Genomic DNA, 22481 nt, shown 5'->3' on the forward strand with positions numbered 1-22481 from the left:
CAGGGAAGCCTGGCATACTGCAGTCCATGGGGTTGCAAAGAGTTGGACCCAATTTAGCAACTGAACAACAACAAACTCACATGTGCCTAGACTACCTCTGGAAGGCAACATGCTGATCACAGTGGTTGCTCCCTGGTAAAGAAGATTGGAACTTAGAAAACAGGAGACCTATAATTTACAGGGTACCCCTTGGAACTATTTGAATTACTTAAGTATTGCCTTTCCTTACAGCTTTATTGAGGTATAACTGACATAACAGACTGCATATATATAAAGTGTTTCATTTGATGACTTCTGGTACATCAGTTAAGTTCAATTGCTCAGTCATGTCCAACTCTTTGCAACCCCATGAATCACAGCACGCCAGGCCTCCCTGTCCATCACCATCTCCCGGAGTTCACGTCCATCGAGTCAGTAATGCCATCCAGCCATCTCATCATCTGTCGTCCCCTTCTCCTCCTGCCCCCAATCCCTCTCAGCATCAGAGTCTTTTCCAATGAGTCAGCTCTTCGCATGACGTGGCCAAAGTACTGGAGTTTCAGCTTTAGCATCAGTCCTTCCAATGAACATCCAGGACCGATTTCCTTTAGAATGGACTGGTTGGGCAGTCCAAGGGACTCTCAACAGTATTCTCCAACACCACAGTTCAAAACCATCAGTTCTTTGGCGCTCAGCCCTCTTCACAGTCCAACTTTCACATCCATACTTGACCACTGGAAAAACCATAGCCTTGACTAGACGGACCTTTGTTGGCAAAGTCATGTCTCTGCTTTTCAATATGCTATCTAGGTTGGTCATAACTTTCCTTCCAAGGAGTAAGCGTCTTTTAATTTCATGGCTGCAATCACCATCTGCAGTGATTTTGGAGCCCAAAAAAATAAAGTCTGACACTGTTCCCACTGTTTCCCCATCTATTTGCCATGAAGTGATGGGACCAGATGCCATGATCTTCGTTTTCTGAATGTTGAGCTTTAAGCCAACTTTTTCACTCTCCTCTTTCACTTTCATCAAGAGGCTTTTGAGTTCCTCTTCACTTTCTGCCATAAGGGTGGTGTCATCTGCATATCTGAGGTTATTGATATTTCTCCCGGCAATCTTGATTCCGGCTCGTGCTTCCTCCAGCCCAGTGTTTCTCATGATGTACTCTGCATATAAGTTAAATAAGCAGGGTGACAATATACAGCCTTGATGGACTCCTTTTCCTATTTGGAACCAGTCTCCTGTTCCATGTCCAATTCTAACTGTTGCTTCCTGACCCGCATACAGGTTTCTCAAGAGGCAGGTCAGGTGGTCTGGTATTCCCATCTCTTTCAGAATTTTCCACAGTTTATTGTGATCCACACAGTCAAAGGCTTTGGCAGAGTCAATAAAGCAGAAATAGATGTTTTCTGGAACTCTCTTGCTTTTTCCATGATCCAGCAAATGTTGGCAATTTGATCTCTGGTTCCTCTGCCTTTTCTAAAACCAGCTTGAACATCTGGAAGTTCACGGTTCACGTATTGCTGAAGCCTGGCTTGGAGAATTTTGAGCATTACTTCACTAGCGTGTGAGATGGGTGCAATTGTGCGGTAGTTTGAGCATTCTTTGGCATTGCCTTTCTTTGGGTTGGAATGAAAACTGACCTTTTCCAGTCCTGTGGCCACTGCTGAGTTTTCCAAATTTGCTGGCATATTGCACGCAGTACTTTCACAGCATCATCTTTCAGGATTTGAAACAGCTCCACTGGAATTCCATCACCTCCGCTACCTTCTTTTTTTGGTTTTGTGTCCATCACCTCTACTAGTTTCTTTTGTTCATTTTGTTTTTAAGTACATTGCAGTGAATTTAACTTTATAAGGGAATTTATTATGCTATTTCCAACTTCAAATTATTCAAAACCCAAGTTTTATTGGAATGGATGAAAAACAGAAGTCTTGGTTTTTCTTCCTTGCATTTTTTTTTCTTTTCAGAAAATGAAATGCAAGATTTTGACCCTGTTGAAATAGATAATTAGAAAATTGATCATCATGCATGCAAGCTCACTTGTGTCCAACTCTTTGTGACCCCTGGGCTGTAGCCCGCCAGGCTCCTCTGTCGATGGGGTTTTCCAGGCAAGAATACTGGAGTGCGGTGCCATCACCTCTAAAATCTGTCTTGTCACTCTGCGCTCACTAGGGTGACCATATTCAAAACAATGGAAAATAACAAGCATTGGCAAGAACATGGAGAAATTGGGCCCTTGTTCATTGCTAAGAATTGGTAAGAATCTAAGATGGTGAAGCTGTTTTAGAAAACAGCTTGACAGTTCCTCAAAAAAATTAAACATAGAAGTACCATATGATCCAGCAATTTTGTTCCTAGGTATAAACCCCCAAAATTGAAAACAGGTACTCAAAATAATATGCGTTCATGCATGTTCATAACAGCACACTCTTCACAATAACCAAAAGGTAGAAACATCTCAAAAGTCCATAATTGGGTGAATGGATAAACAAAATGTAATATATCCATGCAATGGAATATTATTCTGTTATTAAAAACAAGGAAGTTCTGATACATACCACCATGAATGAACCTCACAAACATCATGCTGCGGAAAGAACTGAGACACAAAAGGCCATAGACTGTATGATTCCACATATATGAAATACCCAGAATAGACAGATGCATAGAGACAGAAAGCGGATTGGTGGTTGCCAGGGACTGGGCGGGACGGAAGGTTGGGTGGGGGTGGGGCTAACGGGCCCTGGGTTTTCTTTTGAGATAACAAATATGGTTTAGAATGAGAGGTGGAAGTTTTACAGCATCATAAATGTACTAAATGCCACGGAACCATTCACTTCAAATGGTTACTTTTAGGACTTCCCTGGTGGTCTAGTGGCTACGACTCTGAGCTACTACTGGCAGGAGCATGGGCTCTATCCCTGGCTGGGGAACTATGATCCTTGCACAGAGCATGGTGTGGCCAGAAAAAAAGGTTAACTTTATGTTTTGTGAATTTCACTTCAATTAAAAAAAAAAACAAACCTGTGTTGGCTTCATGTTAGATCCTTTAATTTGCATAACCTTGACTTTCATTATGAAATAGTTAGCATTTTTGCAAAGACCTAGGATGAAAAGGATTGCGTGTCTCTGTAGAGAACACAAATTACAACATTTCTAGGGCAGAGGGGACAAAACAGAGTTCCAAGTCAGAAAGGAAACTCCATTCATCTTATTCTCCTTCTCCTTCTGGTAAATATATACTACTAAAGAATCTGGGACTTAATTAAGTATTAAATATAGCTCCTCTTTCTTTGAAACATCTTCCCTTCCTATCACAGTTACTTACCCGCAGCGGACTGCCTACAACACTCACTGTTGGTTCCTCACCAGCATCTATTCTTTCCTTTCTCCCAGATTTCATTCAGGCATCTCCCTTCCCCCACACAGCTCTGAGCCTCCAGGAAGCTGTCCTCAGCCCCAGAAGTGACTAATCTTACACTAATCCATTCCCCTTACCAGCGACTGGTTCAGATATAACCATGTGACCCAAATCTCTTGAATGATGTATCAGGGGAAAGCTTACCAATGGTATAGTTGTTTAAAAAATATCTCTACATACTCTCTGACATGCCTTCCTTAAGTGGAGCTTAGTTCTGGTCCCCTTGTAACTGGGCTGGACCTAGTGATGGACTTCATGGATGTGATGAAAATGATGATATGTCTCTTTCAAGATTTAGTTATTTAAAAGACTGCAGCTTCTATCTTGAGTTGTCTCTTCTTCAGACAACTTACTTGGTGGAAAGCCAGCTGCCAGGGCAAGAGGGCAATCAGAAAACTTGTGGCGATACCCACATGGGAAGGAACCAAAGCCTCCTGCAACAGCCAGTTAGAAACTGAGGCCAACAAACACATGAGTGAGCTTGAGAACAGGTGTCACTCCAGAGCAGTACAACTCATACACCTTCCCTATGGAAGGCAGGATTCGCTTTTAAGTGGCAGAATCGAGAACAAACTGGTGTTGTTGTTCAGATGCTAAGTCATGTCCAACTCTTTGCAACCCCATGGACTGTAGCTCGCCAGGCATCCCTGTCCTTCACTGTCTCTAGGAATTTGCTCAAGCTCATGTCCAATAAGTCAGTGATGTCATCTAACCATCTCATCCTGTCCTCCTCCTCCTGCCCTCAATCTTCCCCAGCATCAAGGTCTTTTCCAGTGAATCAGCTGTTTCCATCAGGTGGCCAAAGTATTGGAGCTTCAGCTTCAGCATCAGTCCTTCCAATGAATACGCAAGGTTGATTTCCTTTAGGGTTGACTGGTTTGATCTCCTTGTTGTCCAAGGGACTCTCAAGAGCCTTCTCCAGCATCGCAATTTGAAAGCATCCATTCTTTGGTGCTCAGCCTCTTTATGGTCCAACTCTCACACCTGTACATGACTACTGGAAAAACCACAGCTTTGACTATACAGACCTTTAGACTTGGGGACTCAAACAATGTCACTGGGACTTAGTCCCTCTCCATTTCTCAGCTCTGTTATCATCTGTGTTGACTCCACTCCCAGGCAGGTCCTCTTTCCATGGTAGCAAAGATGACCCCTTGTATATCCAGGTTTTCATTCTGACCAGCTTGGCAATCCCCAAAGACAGGATTTCAGCAAAAGTCCTGGGGCTGAGATTCCTTAAAAAACTAGGAATAAAACCATGATATGACCCAGCAATCCTACTCCTAGGCATATACCCTGAGGAAACCAAAATTGAAAAAGACACCTGTATCCCATTGTTCATTGCAGCACTATTTACAATAGCTAGAACATAAAAGCAACCTAGATGTCCATCGACAGATTAATGGATAAAGAAGTTGTGGTACATATACGCAATGGAATATTATTCAGCCATAAAAAGGAATGCATATGAGTCAGTTCTAATGAGGTGGATGAACCTAAAACCTCTTATAGAGAGTGAACTAAGTCAGAGAAAGATAAATATCATATTCTAACACATATATAGGAATCTCGAAAAAGGTACTGAAGAATTTATATACAGGGCAGCAATGGAGAAACAGACATAGCGAATGGACTTATGGACATGGGGAGAGGGGAAGAGACAGTGAGATGTATGGAAACTTACATTACCATATGTAAAATAGATAGCCAACGGGAATTTGCTGTATGGCTCAGGAAACTCAAACAGGGGCTCTGTATCAACCTAGAGGGGTGGGATGGGGAGGGAGATGGGAGGGAAGTTCAAAAGGGAGGGCATATATGTATACCTATGGCTGATTCATGTTGAAGTTTGACAGAAAGCAACAAAATTCTGTAAAGCGATTATCCTTCAATAAAAAAATTAATTTAAAAAGTCCTAGGGCCAATGCTCATTAGGCAGAGCTGAGTCACGTGTTCTTTCATGAACCTATCACTGTGGCTGGGGGATTAGAACATCCTGACTGGCCAGGCCTGAGTCACATGACTACTTCCAGAGTAGGAGCAGGCTATGGATCAAGAAGTGAGGGAAATACAGTTCCCCAAAGGAAAACTGCACTTAGGAGAAGAAAGTGAAAACAACATATCTCCACCTAACTTCCCTCTCTTGCTGCTTCCTGTAAACATGTCCAAGTCTCCTCCAACCTACAAACACAACAAAACATTCTCATCTCCCTTGAGCTTCTGCAGATCACTCTTCTTCCTCTGGTTGCCAGAATTCTAGTCTACATGGCCTGCTCCACTTCCTGACTTTTTGTACCCTCCTCAGTCCTGGATAACCAAGCCTCCAGCCCTGCCAGTCCACTCAAAGGGTTCCAGTGGCCATCAATGCCCCAATATCCAGTATAGTGGCCTTCCTTCTGTCCCTATACTTTTTGGCCTCTTGCCTACACACTATACCACTGACCACCATTTCCTGTTCCCCTGATAAGAGTGGTTTCTGGACATCTACCCAACTGGGCCTCTTCTGACCTCTCAGGATCTTCTTTTCCTGTTTCTTTCACTCCTGCCCAACTGCCACTGTTATCCAGGCTCTGTCTTAAGCCTTCATGTCATCTCACATCTACATTCTCTTCCGAGGATTCTTTTTTACACCCATTGTGGTGGTTGTTCAGTCGTTCAGTTGTGTCTGACTCTTCGCGACCCCATGGACTGCAACATGCCAGGCTTCCCTGTTCTTCACCATCTCCCCAAGCTTGCTCAAACTCATGTCCATTGAGTCAGTGATGCCATCCAACCATCTCATCCTCTGTCGTCCCCTTCTCCTCTCGCCTTCAATCTTCCAGCATCAGGGTCTTTTCCAATGAATCAGCTCTTCTCATCAGGTGGCCAAAGTATTGGAGCTTCAGTTTCAGCATCAGTCCTTCCAAAGAACATTTAGGGTTGATATCCTTTAGGGTTGACTGGTTTGATCTCCTTGCAGTCCAAGGGAGTCTCAGGAGTCTTCTCTAACACCACAGTTTTATACCCATAGCTTTTGCCACACATGTACAGTGAGGAATCCCCAAATCTTTCCTGCTCTGAGCTCAGGACTCATCCCATCAGCTGCCTGCCACTCATTTCCACTAGAATTCCTACAGAACCTTCAGACCTTCAAGTCCTCTTGGCCAGCATCACTTCACTCCCAAGTCCAGGTTGCCTGGTTGAATGCCAGTTTTACTCTTTGATAGCCAGGTGACCATAGACAAATTATCTCATTTTTATTATATATTTTTGACCCCACTATGTGGCATGTGGGATCTAGTTCCCTGACCAGGGATCTAACCCATGCCCACTGGATGGGAAGCATCAGTCTTAACCATTGGACCACTGAGAGGGAGCTCCTCACTCTTCTACTTCTCAGTTACCTCATCTATAAAATGGGGTAATGGTTTGAGATGATAACAGTCCCTAACAAATAAGGTAACTTACACAGGTTCAGAGGGTTAGATTATGGACATCTTTGAGGGCCCACTACTCTACATGTCACCCAAGCACATGGCACCCCTGCTCTATGCAGCTAGGCATCCCCTGCTGTTCTCAGGATCTACCAGGCACTTTGCTCTCTGCTGAAGGACCCCAGCCTACCCCTTTCCACTTGCCAACCTGTGCACTTTAATGTCAAGGCTTGTCTCAAATTGCACTTCTTTTTTGTAGCTTCTCTTCACCCCCAGACCAAGTAGAATGAAGCACACCGTTTGTTCCTGTCCCCAGAGCACAGCATTTTATGACGGTGAATCACAATAGCTGGTTTACATTATCAGATCACTTGTTTGATCACTTGATCTGATCACTTGAAGTCTTTGAAGACTTTTGTTTGATCATTTTTATTGCCCCAGGCTCCTAACACATAACTTGTGGCATTTAATAGAGTGCAAAAAATAATGTTTGCTGAATCCAACAACTGCTAGTGAAATGCATTAAGATTTCTTAAGTCCCAGTTTGTAGAGGGATGGCTTTACGATGGATGTCAGCTGTTTTCATCTACCCAGTGGACATTCCTGCCCCCTTTGTTTGCATAACAGCTCCCAGCCAGCCTTCCTTTGGGAAGCTCCCTTTCCCCACACAAGGTGGTGACAGTGCCCCACAGACCACAGCACCCTGGCACATGGTGTAGGTCTGGCCAGTCAGAGCCAGAGTGGTCATCGCAGATAGGGGTGTGTGGTCCAGCCCAGGCTAAAGAGAATGAAATCCTGGGATTTTTCATGGAGGCTGGAGAGAGAAGCCGCCCAAAAGTTGGTGTGAGCAGCGCCTGGGGCTCTCTGGGGCCCTGGGGCTCCCGTCCCCCTCCACCTGGAAGAAGCCCATCTGCAGGCAGAAAGCCCTGGGCAGTTAGTGAGATGGTAGTTGTGGAACCACAGTCCCGAAGGTCCACCCCTAAACTTGGCCTTGGGCTTCCCTGGTGGCTCTGAGGGTAAAGAATCTGCCTGCAGTGCGGAAGACCTGGGTTCAATCCTTGGGTTGGGAATATCCCCTGGAGGAGGGAATGGCAATTCCAGTATTCTTGCCTGGAGAATCCCATGGACAGAGGAGCCCGGTGGGCTACAGTCCATGGGGTCACAAAGAATCGGACATGACTGAACAACTAATGCTTTTCCATGCTGGTTTTACCTCTGTAAGGCGTCATGATGTAACACTCCTCATGCTGTGGAAACCCAGCAAGGTGACTTCTCACTGCCCTGAAGTGCCAGGCATCTCCTCGTTCTAGCTCTCCTGCCCTACTTTTGAGGAGGCGATACTGATGATACTGATGGGGGTAACATTCAGAAATCTGGAAAGCAGGGATGAGGAGAGAAAGTAGTGAATTCATCTCCTTGACAAATACTTTATGATCATCTGTGATGTGAGGGAAGGCCCTGAAGTGGCACTTCAGGGCACTGTATATTAATCAAGACTCTTTCAGTAACAGAAAATCAAGAGAACCTGGATTGAGAGAATAGATAAATAAGGGAATGGAATTTATTGGCTTATGTAACTGTGAAGTCCAGGAGTAGGGCTGACTTCAGGCACAGCTAATCCAGAGGCTCAGACAATGACATCAGGGACTGGCCCCTCTCTCTCTCCCCTTTGGTTTTTTCTGCATTGACTTTATTCTCACGTGGTCTCTTTCCACATGGAAGAAAAGATGGTCACCACCAGCCCCAAATGTATTTATTACCAGCAAAGAAGGAATGTGTGATATATAGAGGGCAGTAAATTTAGACAGAGAGTTGGAGACTCTTATCTATTAGAAATGCATTAGTCTATAAGTAATAGAACTAGTGGGACTTAAAAGATCAAGGTTTGTTTATTGCATGTATTAGCTGTCTAAAGATAAGTAATTCCAAGACTGGTTCTCCCTGCATGCTAGGGGCCCAGGTTCTTTCTCTCTTTCTGCTCTGCCGTCCTCAGCATGTCAGCAACATTGTCCCTCTGGGTCACAAACTGGCTGCTGTGAAACCAAGTATCATATCCTCACACACAGGCATTCTCAGAAGGAAGGAATAAAGGAAGGAAAGAAGGAAGAGGGCAGAAGCAAAAACAGCTTTCTCGTTTTCATGCTTTTCACTTCAGAGGGTAAAATCTTTTCCAGAAATCTCCAGCAAATTTCCTTCTCCATCTCACTGGCCAAAATCAAGTCCCATGACCATCTCTGACCAATGTCTTACACAGGGGAGTAGGATTGATACCATCAACCAGGAGCAATCATGATTCATCTCTTTGCTAAGAGAGCACTACAGATATCCAGATAACTTGTTTGAGTTTCTGGGCTGGTGAGGCCTACCCCCAGTCTTGGGAGGTAAATCATGACTGTCCTCAAGGAGTATGGGGGAGTCTCTTGGGAGGGCTTCTGTACCAGTTCTTTGGTGAGGTTGTTGGCTCATTAACCAATCCAGAACTTGACCTGCCTCCATCCTTGTTTTGTGAAATAATTAATCTCTTATTGTGTAAGCCATTTTGAGTTGAGATTCTATTACTTGTAGCTGGAGGCATCCTCATTCTCCTCTAACTCAGGCAGAATTTGCTCAAGACAACACTTTCCACACTGGTCTTAGACTCCAAAGACAGAGGGTACAGGGTAGGCAAGGTCCATCTCAACTAAGGCCTTGTCTCTGCAGCCTCTCCATGCCCAGTTAGTTATCCTGCCCTCTTCTGAATCCCGTGGCATTTCTGTGCCTTCTTCTTGTTGCCCTTCCCAATTCATCTTCCTTTTTAAAAAACATTTAGTTTTTATTTATTTGGCTGCCTTGGGTCTTAGTTGCAGCATATGGGATCTAGTTCCCTGAACAGGGATTGAACTTGCACCCGCTACATTGGGAGCACAGAGTCTTAGCCACTGGACAACTAGGGAAGTCCCCTACTTGTGTATTTTAAAAGAGAAAGCTCTTACTATTGTTTTATAGCACTTAGGATACATAATTGTAAATAGGATAAGTAGAAATAAGTGGAGATGTGAGTTACATAACAAAAATTGGTATTGAATCTCTCAAATTAAATTTGACTTGTGATAATATAAAAGAAGAAATAAAGTTGGATATAGAATAAACAACAAGGTCCTATTGTATAGTATTGCACAGGGAACTATATTGAGATAAACCATACCTTGAGATAATACCTTGAGATAAACAATACCTTGAGATAAACCATAATGGAAAAGAATATTAAAAAATGCATTTATGTATAACTGAATCACTTTGCTGAACAGCAGAAATTAACACACCATGGTAAATCAACTATATTTCAATTAAAAAAAAAAACAGAAAAAGCTTTTGGAAGACATTTGTACAGATATCAGTCTATACCTACCAAATTAACACTGCTTTATAATATCCCTCAGTAGTTTATAAAAATCTTGTTCTAGGTTTTCTCTCTCTCCTATTTATTCTGTAATAAATTGAAGCCACAAATTAAGCTGATCCCTCCAGAATCTAAAGTTTCCAGTTAGCCTGTTTATGCCTGTCTGACTGTGCCTTTGGGGACAGTAACTGAGTCTACACGCTCAAAAGAAAGGACTCCTTAGGGTCTAGATAGTTTTGTTCCGGAAGCAACTTTTCCAGCGAGGGAAGCTCCATGTAAATGAACTGAGATGTCAGCTTACTCGCTTGGTGTGGCCTGGGCCCTGAGCCCCCTGAATGAAGAGGGTCATGAGAGGCAATTTCCCAGAGTCTGCCCTTGGGTGGAATGAGGGGAAGTACTGGCGAAGTTTTCTCTCTCCTTTATCAGCTCTGGCTCAGGCCCGGCCTGAGTGGGAGGGAGCCGGAGAGAAGTCAGTTCCATGAGGAGAGGGCAAGGCTTCCAGAGGGTGGGCGGACAGAACTACAAGTCCTCACACAAAAGTAGTCTTAAGTCAATACTCTGCTCTTTTCCCAAGGCAACCACAAAACAGGAATTGGGGGCCGTGTCCTTTGTCCCCAAGTTCCAACATTAGGGGAGCAGTGGAGAGGGGTGGCAAGGAGCCCAGATTTGGGGTCAAACAGTGCTGAGATGGGTAGCTGCCCTTATCACGTGTTATCAGCTATGTGACCTCATGTCAATGCTGAAATGTCCCCTGCTGAGCCCTGGTTTCCTGATTTGTAAAATGGGGTAACTACCTACCTTACAGGCGGGCGCTGAGTACATGGAAAGCACTCGACACAGCAACTGTAATTTGGTACATGGTTTGGAATTCAACAAATGCGAGCTTGCCTTGGAAACAAACACCTCAGCAAAGACAGGACTTTCTTCCGCTTCTAATTCTTGGCAAGAGTAAGTTGACTCTGTCAGCTCTGGGTCCTACCAAGGAAAACAGATTCGGGGTCTGCCCCTCTGGATTGTCTACTTGGGGTAACCAGGGCTGGAAAAGAGCTCTCTCAGGGGGGTGTTTTATGTTTTCCCCTGTCTACTTGGGTTCACAGGAGCCAACAATAATCCAATCAGGATTCTTTGACATTAATTACCTCCCTTTGTACAAGAATATTATCTCAGCAGGTGAAAAGTGTTTGAACAGAGCTCACCAAAAAGGCAGCCCTTTCCTGAAGACTGTGTGGTGTGGGTTATCTTTGGGGGATTATTCTGGTTCTGAAAAGCAGCAGGATGTCTTTATTTACATAAAACTGTGAGAGGCCATGGGATTGCAGGGAGAGGAGATCCCGGCATACAGGAGGAAAAGGAGCAGGAGAGAGCCTTCGCCTGACTCTGGTCAAACAGAGCCAGGAATCTGGCCAAACAGAAAGTGCAGGATTGGCAGTGACCAAGCGATCCTGCGGAGACTTTTAGGAAAGATTCTGGGCCACAGCACGGGGCCTCCTAGGCTGGGCCAGGAGAATCTGGCGGCAGCCCCCGGCCCCGGGCCTGTTCCCACGTAATTGAAGTTGAATGTGCTGGGGGTGGGGAGGGCTGCCGGAGGCTGCAGAAATCTCAATGTCCGCAGTTGGCCCTGTTTGGGATCAAAGCCAGTCAGTGTTGATTTTGCGCAGCATAGAAACAAATGCAACAGAAAGGCTGTTTTCCTGAGGCGTGCATTTCGAAAGCAGGCTTTTCATTTGTTTCCCCAAGGACAGGTGGAGCGGGGAGGTGGGGGAGTCATGACGTGGCTCTTCTGTTGCGGTCACTTTGGCGAGCGGTTTTGGGCTCAGAGTTTCCAAGCATGCATAAACTAATCAGGATGTGCGAGTGGGCACAGCTACGATGAGGGCTAGGTTCTTCACAAAAGATAATTCCAGGAGAATGCTGCTGCAGGACCCACTGGCTTTGTGTGATAAGTTCCAATTTGCTGTCCGCTGGAGTGTCTCCAAGCCAGCAACTCTTGATTCCTTCTGAAATTTTCCATTTCTTCTTCTTCACTTCTAGGTCTTTCTCCATGATCTGTTCTTCTGCCCAGAAATGAGTTTGCGTTCCTTCTTTTTCATTTAGCGCCTCAGCCTGCTGGTTTTAAGCACAACAGTAATGATGTAAGTGATACAAGCCAAGTTTCTCAAGTGGTGGAAACACCTTCTCTTAATGGCACTCGCCTTCTCTCGGCCCTCCAGGGAAAAGTCTGAACTTTTAGCCTGTTGGGCCACAACCAAAGAATGAAGAATTTAGAATCAGGAATCCATATAGCTGGAGGGATCTCAGTTGTTCTTTTTAAATGAGGAAACAAATCAAGTAGAAGGTTTGTTCTGGGACTTGCAGCTTCTTCCCAGCAGAAGATGGCAAAAGACGTCTCCACAGAGGGCAAGTCAGAACTGTTTTTCCGATTCAGTGCCATAGACTCACTTTTTTTTTTTTTTTGCTTGCACAGGAACTTGTTGCAGCAAGCGTTATCTTTCAGTTGTGGCTTGTGGGACCTAGTTCCCTGACCAGGGATCAAACCCAGGCCCCCTGCATTGAGAGCACAGAGTTTCGGCCACTGGACCACCAGGGAAGTCCCTCACTTTGATTTTTTTTTTGAGTCAGTGTTGTGTTAGGGTAGATTCATCCTAGGTGTCAAACACCGTCATGGTCCAAGATCTTGCTGGTGATTTCACCCTTTGATGGACCCTCCCTTTCCCCAGCCCCAGACAAACCTCTCTTCATTTATTATTTCAAGATCTGTTGGATCTGAAAGGAGTTTTGGGTCCAGGATTTAGAACACAGTCTGAAAAGAAGCAAAGCTGATTTAGTTCACGTGTGCTTGGTAATTAGCCTTGTGAGGTGAACTTGATAACCACTACAGTACGGAAACGGTAATTAGCCTTAGAGTAACAAATGTCTGCACCAGCGCAGCTCCGTGCCTGGTGCCAAAACCACATTTTGCTGCTGATTCCAGTGAGAAGTTTCTGCCCCAAAGAAGTTCAATATTAGGACCCCAAGGCCACAGTCATTGTGTATAACATGATAGACTGTTCATCTCTTCCTGGCCTTAAGGCAGAAAGAATTCAAAATCCAGATTAAAAACCAACTGCAGACCACCTTTCAGGCTCTTATAAGCTTCCAGAATTACAGTGAGAGGCTGGTCAATGTCCAGGAAAGGTACACTAGCTAAAATGGTTTTGAAATAGTTTTCACCTCTGGAAGTCCAGCTTTCAAAATTCATGTCTGATAGAAACTGTTGTCCTAAATGACAGCATTCTGGGGAGGGCACGTAAGTTTCAGGGAAGCAAGAAAAAGGGTTACCGTCAGGTGGTAAATGGTTACCACTACCTTCAGAAAATGAGAAGAGGGTGTAAAGAAGTTATAACATTAATCAGGATAAAGAGACCACACTCTTTCCCCCCACCCCCCCAAAAAAGTAAAAAGTCTTATATAACTTCCCCGAAGTGCCCTAATGCACGAATGCAAAGCATGCTTTTTGCCTGCTGCAGGCTGACCGCAATACTGCCTTGAGGGGAGATAACTTCACATCGCAGAGGAGATTGGGCTTTGGCTCTGGGGTAGAACTCAGGGTTCCTCAGAGGACAGGCTATTATGACTTTACTCTGTCATTTAAAAATCTTAACTTTAAAAGCTGCGTCTGTTGGTGTAGCCACTACAGAGAATTCTAGGACTCCCATTTCAGGAATTTTCACAGGCAAGAATGAAGACTGGCCAGCAGCAGAGGCCTGCCAGAGAATACTCGGTGGCTTCCTGAACTTGCTTCAGATGCCGGCCAGGTCTCTGGGTGGTTTAGATGTACCCCCCAGCGCCATTAAAGAACAGGAGCTAGATCTCAAGAAAGTTCCTGAAATTTTTCCCTTCTGCTGCCAAGAGGGAAGTAACACAGCAGAATCACTACAACAGAGTTAAATCAACTTTATTCTGGAGGAAACAAAATAGCTTTCCTCAAATGTTTTAAGAGTGACTTTTCTTTTCCAGATTAGCCCATGGACTTGATCACAATGAGCCAAAATCTGCCACCAGCCCAAGCAATGTGGCATCATACATGGCAGCCAAATCTTACGGGTAGTATTTGTAGCTTGTGTACCCTGACTGCACCAGGAGAGGAGTAGTGACAGAAGGTTGTTCATTTGTGATTTGCCAAGTTCTCCACATTCTTACTGACTGGCTCTTTAAATCCCTTTTTCAGCCGAGAGCAACTTCACTGAGCAATCAGGGAGCGGGGAGTCGCTTCAGTGCTTTATCTTACACGGTGGATCCTGAACGAGTCACGTTTATGACAGTTTTCAAGAACAAAACCACCATAGCTCTGCAGAGGGCCTGGAAAAAAGTCTTGGGTGTAGAAATTGACTGTTTTGTTGTTGTTGTTGTTGTTTTTTTTACCACAGTTTGCAAGAGAATGGTGCATCTGGGTCTTCTCTTAACCCAAGCCTCCCAATTCAGACAACCTTCTTCTCTATCTGGTTCAGTTACTTTTTCTTACATGATTCAGGTACAAGCCCCCAAGCAAAATAACCACGAGAGAGACACAGATTTCACACGTGGCAGAATCATTTCCAAGGTTGGTTATTTTAATGCAGTTTCATTGTTCAAGGTAGTATGGATATGTTAAGTGGTTCATTTCCATCCTGCAGAAAACACTAAGAGTTTCTACCTTATGTAATTTTGTCAAATTCAAACATGACTCATTGACTGTTTTTTTTTAAACATTTTCTTTACATAGCTTGACAAGATTTCTTTCTGGAACATTTTTTTTTTTTTAAACCTTCAAGTAGTTTGGAAACATTTGCCTATTTGCTCCTTCCTCTGGGCACAGCCTTTCATAGTGTTTATCTCACCTTTACTGAGAAAAATCTCTGTTCTCCCAGTGGTAGTAGAGCTGCTTGACAAGAGGTGATCACAGAGAAATGAGGAGCAAGCAAGCTTGTCAACTACTTCTAATTCTCTTAATTAGTATGCTACGATCCACCCCAGCTTCTGCAAGGTCAGACATGCACGACAAGTACTTGGCCAAAAAAGCAGGATTCTAACTAGTGTAAAAATAGATTTTAAATAAAATAGAATCTCTATAGGAAAGAGAATTAGGTTAGTTTCCCATTCCCACTTTCGCTTTAAGATACCTGCATATATATATATATATATATATATATATATATAAGTCCAAGGGGGACTTGTGGAATTGGTTTGCCCTAAGAAAAAATTGAGAATGTCTGAGTACATTCATGTTGCAGAGTTACAAGGTTCTTTGGGAAATGCTGTGGCAGACCCCACAGAAACGCATGGTGATTAGCCATACAGTTGGTGTGTGAACAGGTGACATGAAGACTTTTGGAGGATAAGGCCTAATCATAGGCTAAAAACAAGTTCTGAAGTGTGATCATTTGAAAACTTTGTCTAATTATAAAAACAGAAAAGAAAAGCCATCATTTAACAGTGTGTCTTGTTAACCTATACAGCTACCTCTTTTGGAAGCTAGATTCCAACACGGGTCTTACTTTAATTTTGTTTAATTACCACATATTGCGAGATTTTTTTTTTTTGACATTTCTGTTTCTAGAAAAAGTACAAAGACCCTCTGTTGGCCCATATAAGCATTACATGACTGTTTTAAAGGGGTCTCTGTTAAAATTCTAATTTCTGAATTTAGCAACAGCCTTTTGGATATATCTTGAAAGCCTAACTGCAGATCTGCCCAAGCTCCTTCTAGTCACAACCTAAACACGTAGCCCAGTTTTTTGTAAACACTCAGAAAATACTGATCCCAACAAAATACAGTCATCCAGTCAGAGGCCTTGCTCATACCTTTTCACATGGATGATAAATCTGCCTGTTTATTCTTGCTGGATGCTAGGAAATCCACTGAGGTTTGAGTCTTAAAGCAAAAATTAAGCCTCCTTCTCTGAGGTTCATAATGAGCTGTGGAGGCATCAAAAATAAACAAAGTAGGGACGTCACCATTTTTCCTACACTGGGTCCACTCAGTCTGCCCAGAGGCTGTTTGTTTTTCCTGGCGAGGCCTAGAGCAAGAGGAGATGGCTGCTGGTGACAAGCCAGTACTCGGTTTACAGACCTAGCCTCTTTTCATGTAACATTTAACTATTTCTTCAATTCCCCAGAGGCAAGAAGTGATGCCAATGATATGAGACTAATGCTAGGGCATTTTCATCAATCCTTAGTGGGCAACAGGAGCCTCTCTCTCAAGCAACTGCTGTGACTTCTGGCAGGTTTGGTGCCTTAGGACGAGGTAATATTATTACCTTTCAGAGGACACAAAAAAATCCGAGCTCTTAAACTGACCCCAGAACTGAAAGTCAAATACACCAACTCAATAAATACAACGGAAAAATGCACAGCAGCGTTGGAGCATCTATCAAGTAGGAAGGCAAAATGGTCATCAGAATGTCTGAGGTTAGTGAACTATCATGGTTGAGAAAAGCAGCCACCTTTGAAAACACTGCCTGTTTCCCTCAGCTCTCCTGGTCGTCAGCCCTCTACGGTCGTTACACCACACACTAGCAAATGAAAGATCCGAACAACTGTGGCTTGATCCTGACTTATACTTATTCAGGGTCCACACTCATAGTTAGCTGAAGGCCCCAGCACGCCTTCGCTGTGCCAGGGAGAACAGTCCTGGGGAAGTGCACTTCTCTGAAGATCACTTGCCCCTCTTGCTGCGGCCCTTCCTGGAGGACAGCTTCCCACTGCCCCCAGAAGATGGGGGGCTGGAGGCTGAGGCCATGGCAATGTTGATCTGTCCCTCCTGGATTTCCTGCCGGGTCTCAGCGGGCAGGTGGTTGATTTTCTGCTGCGTCTCCAGGTAGAACATGACATCCCGCAGCTGCTCCTGGATCTCGGTGATCTGCAGGTCCTTCTGGTCGCAGGTCTCTTTTAACACCCTCTCCTCCTCCTTCAGCTTGTTCTGTAGGAGGACTTGATTGGCTCGCAAACACTTGTTCATTTCCTGCTCCTCTTTGAGCTCCGTGGTGAGTCTGGCCACTTTAGTGTTTAGCTGAGTGCACCTTTCACAAAAACAAAGGGAGACAATGCACGGTTCCCATTTGCTGACAGAGCCCCTTTCTGCCCTGAGACTGAACAGAGAACATGACCTCAGAATCCACTCACGGCAGACTCCTCCCTCCCATGGCCAGGGGGTCTGCTGGCATTGCCACAGCCACCTGAAATCAGAATTCTGCTTCGGTTACCTCAAGTGTAGCTTCAGGACAATATTTAAGGATCAGAGATTTTTCAATAGCAGAAACTATTTTGTGATTCATGCTAAAATGTCTACTGCTTCTCTGTGTTGTTTACATGAGTGGCCTAGAGATGACAACTATGATAAAGAAGTTATGAGGAAAAGTGACATTCTTAAAGAGTCAAGTGCTCTGACCTCACTGCATTTGCTGGAGAAGAGTCTTCAAGAAGAGGGAGTGCCTTATATGATGCTCAATCTTACAAGTAAAGAATGACAAATTAAAACACCACTTGAAATACCATTTTTATGTATCAGAATGCCAGAGAGCTCAGATGTGGGAAAAAGGGGCACTCCCACATGGTGGCACTAGAGTGTGAACTGATACACACTCAATGGAAGTCAACTTGGCAACATCTATGAAAATTAAAATTTCACCCGCCCTCTGACATAGCTATTCTACTTCCAAGAATTTATCCTATAAAATATTCAGGGTTGCACTAAATGACATATGGAGAAAGGTGTTTATTGCAACATTGTTTATAGTAGTAAAACATGTCCATCAAGGGGAACTGGTTAAAATTATTATGATTTTCATACATGTTACAAGGTATAGATCTAGGTGTGCCAGTCCAAAGGGAAAAAACAAAAAACAAAAAACCTCCCAAACAGAATATTTTACCAAACAGAATACCTAATATTATTCAATTTTTGTAGAAAAAAAGATATATGTGAGGTGTTTATACAGGTACAGTAAAAGAGCTGGAACAAGAAGTATTCACTGGTGCCATTAAGAACCTCTAGATCAGTGGTCCCCAACCTTTTTGGCACCAGGGACTGATTTCATGGAAGACAGTTTTTCCATGGACCAGGAAGTGAGGGGGGACGGGGGGCTGTTTCAGGATGTTTCAAGTGCACTACATTTATTGTGCACTTTTTGTATTATTATTATATCAGCTCTACCTCAGATCATCAGGCATTAGATCCTAGAGGTTGGCAGTGAAAGAAAACTTTCAGTTTTAACTTTTAAATTCTTTGCAACAGTTCAATTAGGTAGGGCACTGAAAGTATAATAGAGACTTTTTTATTTTTATTTCTATTTATGTTGTAGTGTTGTTTTCACAACAGTTAACCCCCTTGATGAAGAGTTTCTGTTGGAGTGATGAAAAATTCTAGAATCATAGTTGCACACTGTGAAGACACTTCATGTCACTGACTGGTATACTTAAAATGATTAATATGGCAAAATCTATGTAACACAGACTTTACCACATAAACACACCCCCACACTACTAAAAATAGCCAGTTATTTGCTATGGGGGAAAACAGGTGAAAGGTGTATGGAAATTCTTAGAATTATCGTTGCAACCTTTTTTTAAACCTTAAATTTATTCCAAAATAAAAGATTAAAAAAACACAAACCAAAACACCTTCTTAAAGGACAATTATCCCCTTTATTTTTTATCCATTTGTCTGGAGGCAAAAAATCCAATTATTTTTGTGAGTCTAACTTAAGCTAGAAAAGCAGTTTCATTTAATAGCAATTATCTTCCCAAATAATAGTAGCAGAGAATGTTCCTGCCATGTTGTTGATGAGCTTTTCGCTCCATATTCAGTATCTTTGGCCTTTAATTCCCAAGCAAAGCCAGAAGACACACCATCTCCAGCTTAGATGTGTCTTTCCTAACTGCCATTTCTCAGTCACCACGGCTCAGAGCAGCTCTGGGCAAAGGGAGATAGCCTTCTACAGGCAAAAACAGGAGACACTTGTGCAAGCATAAGCACTGTCATCAGGGGAGAGTCCTGTATTCCACACAGCATCCATCTGGCATGAAACACTGAGTTTTTTCGTAAATAGGAAGTCACAGTAGGTCTGCTCCATATATAGGGAGACCCTTGAAAACTTGGTCATACACACACACTTGACAATAATGAGTGTATGTCCATGGGACTAAAGGAGATTCTCTGTTTATGGAGCCTGTTAGAATAAAACAGCTAATTAAGAGCACAGGTCAGTTATACCTACTTTCTTTCCACAGACTGCTTTTCTTTCAGGAGATCATTTAGTCTGTGCTCCAGATTATCACATTTCTCAATTGTTTCTTTAAATTTGGTCTTCATGTTGTTAATCTGAAACAGTAAACAGAGATCAGTTTTATTTCAAAGACAAAGCTGTGTGGCCTCTGGGGCTAACTTTACAATTTTCACCTCTCGACTACTTGTCTTTGACAAACCAAACTTAGAAAAGGTGAGACCATTATCTGAAAGAATTTCTGCAACAGGAGTAAATATTTTGAGAACTCTTTTTTTTCTTACCATTTCTCTCAACCAGGATGAAGAGGGATCAAAAGCTACTGAATGTTGAGTGAAAATGCTAGAAGGTAAAGAGCTTCAGGCTACAGAGCAAGAGATGGTTTTGTCAGAAGCCAGACCAGAATCTCCCATTCTTTTTTTTCTTTTAATTGAAATGTAGCTGATTTGTAATACTGTGGTAGTTTCATGTGTACAGCAAAGTGATCCAGTTATACATATATATTTTTCAGATTATTTTCCATTATAGGTTATTATAAGATATTGAATATGATTCCCTGTGTTATATAGTACATCCTTGTTGCTTATCTATTTCAAATACAGTAGTGTCTATCAGTTAATTCCACACTCCCCTTCCCATCCTCTTTGGTAAATATAAATTTATTTTCCATATCTGTGAGCCTGTTTCTTTTTTGTAAATAGATTCATTTGTATTATTTTTTAAGATTTGGATGTAACTGACAATCATATATTTGTCTTGTCTTTGACTTACTTTATTTAATATGATAATCTCTAGGTCCATTCATACTACTGCAAATGGTATTATTTCATTCTTTTTTTATGGCTGAGTAGTATTCCATTGTATGTATGTACCACATCTTCATCTATTTATCTGCTGATGGACATTTAGGTTTCTTCTATTTGTGTTGGCTATTATAAATAGTGCTGCTATGAACACTAGGGTGCATTTATCTTTTCTGATTAGAGTTTATGTCTTTTTCAGATATATGTCCAAGAGTGGGATTGCATGATCATATGGTAGCTCTATTTTTAATTTTTTTTAAGGAACTGCCATTCTGTCTTCCATAGTGACTGCACCAATTTACTTTCCTATCAATAGTGTAGGAGGACAAGACTCTCCCATTCTTAACTCATTACTGTTTTTTACCTCTTGAGATCATATTCTAAAATTACACTTGACCCTTGAACGACACGGGGGTTAGGGAACTCAACCCTCCTTGAAGTCGAAAATTCAAGTATAACTTTATCATCAGTGCTCTGTATCTGAGGTTCTCATCTGTAGATTCAACCATCTGTGGTTCCTGTAATACTACAGTAGGCATCCACTGAAAAAACTCCACATGTAAGTGCAGTTCAAACCCATGCTGTTTAAGGGTCAACTGTATTATCCAAATAATCCAAAGGTACTTGTAACAGGTGATTCTAGCTGTTTGGTATTCTTTCCCCTCCAAACTCATTATTAATATTCTCATGTACTCTGAAGTCACATGCAACATAAGCAGTTCTTATTTTACTGAGTTTATATAAAGGCAATTTACAGAAAGAATTCATATTACACTGTCTTAAAAACGTATGCCTCAACACCACTGGTCTAAAGACAGGAAGAAGATAGGTGGGTCATGGGGTATTAATAATAGGAAATGGAAGTGACTGAGAGTTTAAATCCTATGGCTCAGGCATTGGCTAGGTGTCTTATAGGTAGTATCTCATTTATTCTCTTTTTTGCCTTTTATTCTTTATTACAAGCCTATGACTTAGGTGTATAAACTTTTTACAGAAACTGAGGCTTGAGAAAAGTGAGGCAATACACCCCAAGGTCACCCAGCTAGAGTGATGTGAGTCCAGGACTGGACCCCAAGTTTGGGTTCAAAGCCAAGTTCTAAACCTCTCTCTGCACCAGACAGTGGGCCAAAGCTCAATAACAAAGGAAAAGTGACCTCTGGGCAAGATCTAAACTCTCAGCATATACTCATGCAACATCCATCATGCCAGAAAAAACGCTTTTAACGCTTTCTTTTTCAACATTTGCCATATGGCCTGCCTAGCAGGTCTCTAACTGCACTGCTCCCTCTTTTTTAAAAAAATAAGAATAACTGCTTTGTAGTAATTAACTTTAGAGCCAACATTATTAAGTTGGAAGAACATGCAATTAAAAGGAGATTTCTAAAAGTTCTGCTATGTCATAAAAATAAAAATAGCTTTCAAATTACTCTAATTCTATTCGGTATTAATTTTCTCCTCAATACTGTTTTTAAAATAAGACCATGAGATCCTTTTGACCTTTTGCTCTTAAAGTTACTCCAATCAGTTCAGGGAAACTGGAGAGGACAGAAATAACCATCAAAAGAAACCAAACCAATGTTTTGGTGACTAAAACCAAACACATTTAAATCAAGATGAAAAATACTAAGTGACCTCAAAAAGGTTTTTAATATTGCTAGAGATAAATGTTATGATGGTTTAAACTAGTGATTTAAAAAACATTTCTGACCATTAGGCTGCATTAAGAAACACTTCGTACACACACACACACACACACACACACACACACACACACACACACACACACACACTCCTGAAACAGAAGTTTCACGAAGTAATATTAAACGATTCACTCTGATATCTATCCCATGCTGTTTAATAAAACTACCAGCTGTGGCCCACCAAACTCAGTTCACAATCTACAACTGGAAAACAGCAATTTATATATGGAGCTAGAGGCTTAAAAGAAAAGATTTATCTTTTTTTTTCTAAGCTGTGTCATGCAACTTGTGGGATTTCAGTTCCCCGAACAGGGATTAAACCCATCCCCTTTGTCAGTGAAACTGCAGAGTCCTAACCACTGGACCACTTAAGGAATTCCAGAAAAAAAGTGGTATCTGGGAGAATTCACCTGTATAGATGACCTACTCTATGCTCTTCATACATGGCCCACTAAAACTAGGAACCTTCAAATGGGTATGAGCTTCATTCTGCAGAACAAACTTTGCTCACGCTGTAATAACTGCACTAAGGCGGCGAGGGACT

The 22481-nt window shown here is 42.5% G+C and overlaps 2 protein-coding genes across 2 annotated transcripts in view; one reads left to right on the forward strand and one right to left on the reverse strand.

Annotated features, from left to right (window-relative positions):
* The window catches only part of LOC101105533 (acyl-CoA dehydrogenase family member 10-like), a 98013-nt gene that overhangs the window by 13942 nt on the left and 61590 nt on the right, over positions 1–22481 (forward strand). The gene's annotated exons all lie outside the window — the stretch shown is intronic.
* BRAP (BRCA1 associated protein) overlaps positions 14764–22481 on the reverse strand; it is a 30990-nt gene continuing 23272 nt past the window's right edge. The window contains exons 11-12 of the mRNA XM_004017370.5: positions 19429–19532; positions 14764–17232 (exon numbers count right to left, since the gene is read on the reverse strand). Of these exons, the coding sequence (XP_004017419.1) occupies positions 16869–17232; positions 19429–19532 (468 nt within the window). The 3' untranslated portion in view covers positions 14764–16868. The remainder of the gene's footprint in view (positions 17233–19428; positions 19533–22481) is intronic.

The sequence above is a fragment of the Ovis aries genome, chromosome 17 (assembly GCF_016772045.2).
Source record: "Ovis aries strain OAR_USU_Benz2616 breed Rambouillet chromosome 17, ARS-UI_Ramb_v3.0, whole genome shotgun sequence".
Lineage (NCBI taxonomy): Eukaryota > Metazoa > Chordata > Mammalia > Artiodactyla > Bovidae > Ovis > Ovis aries.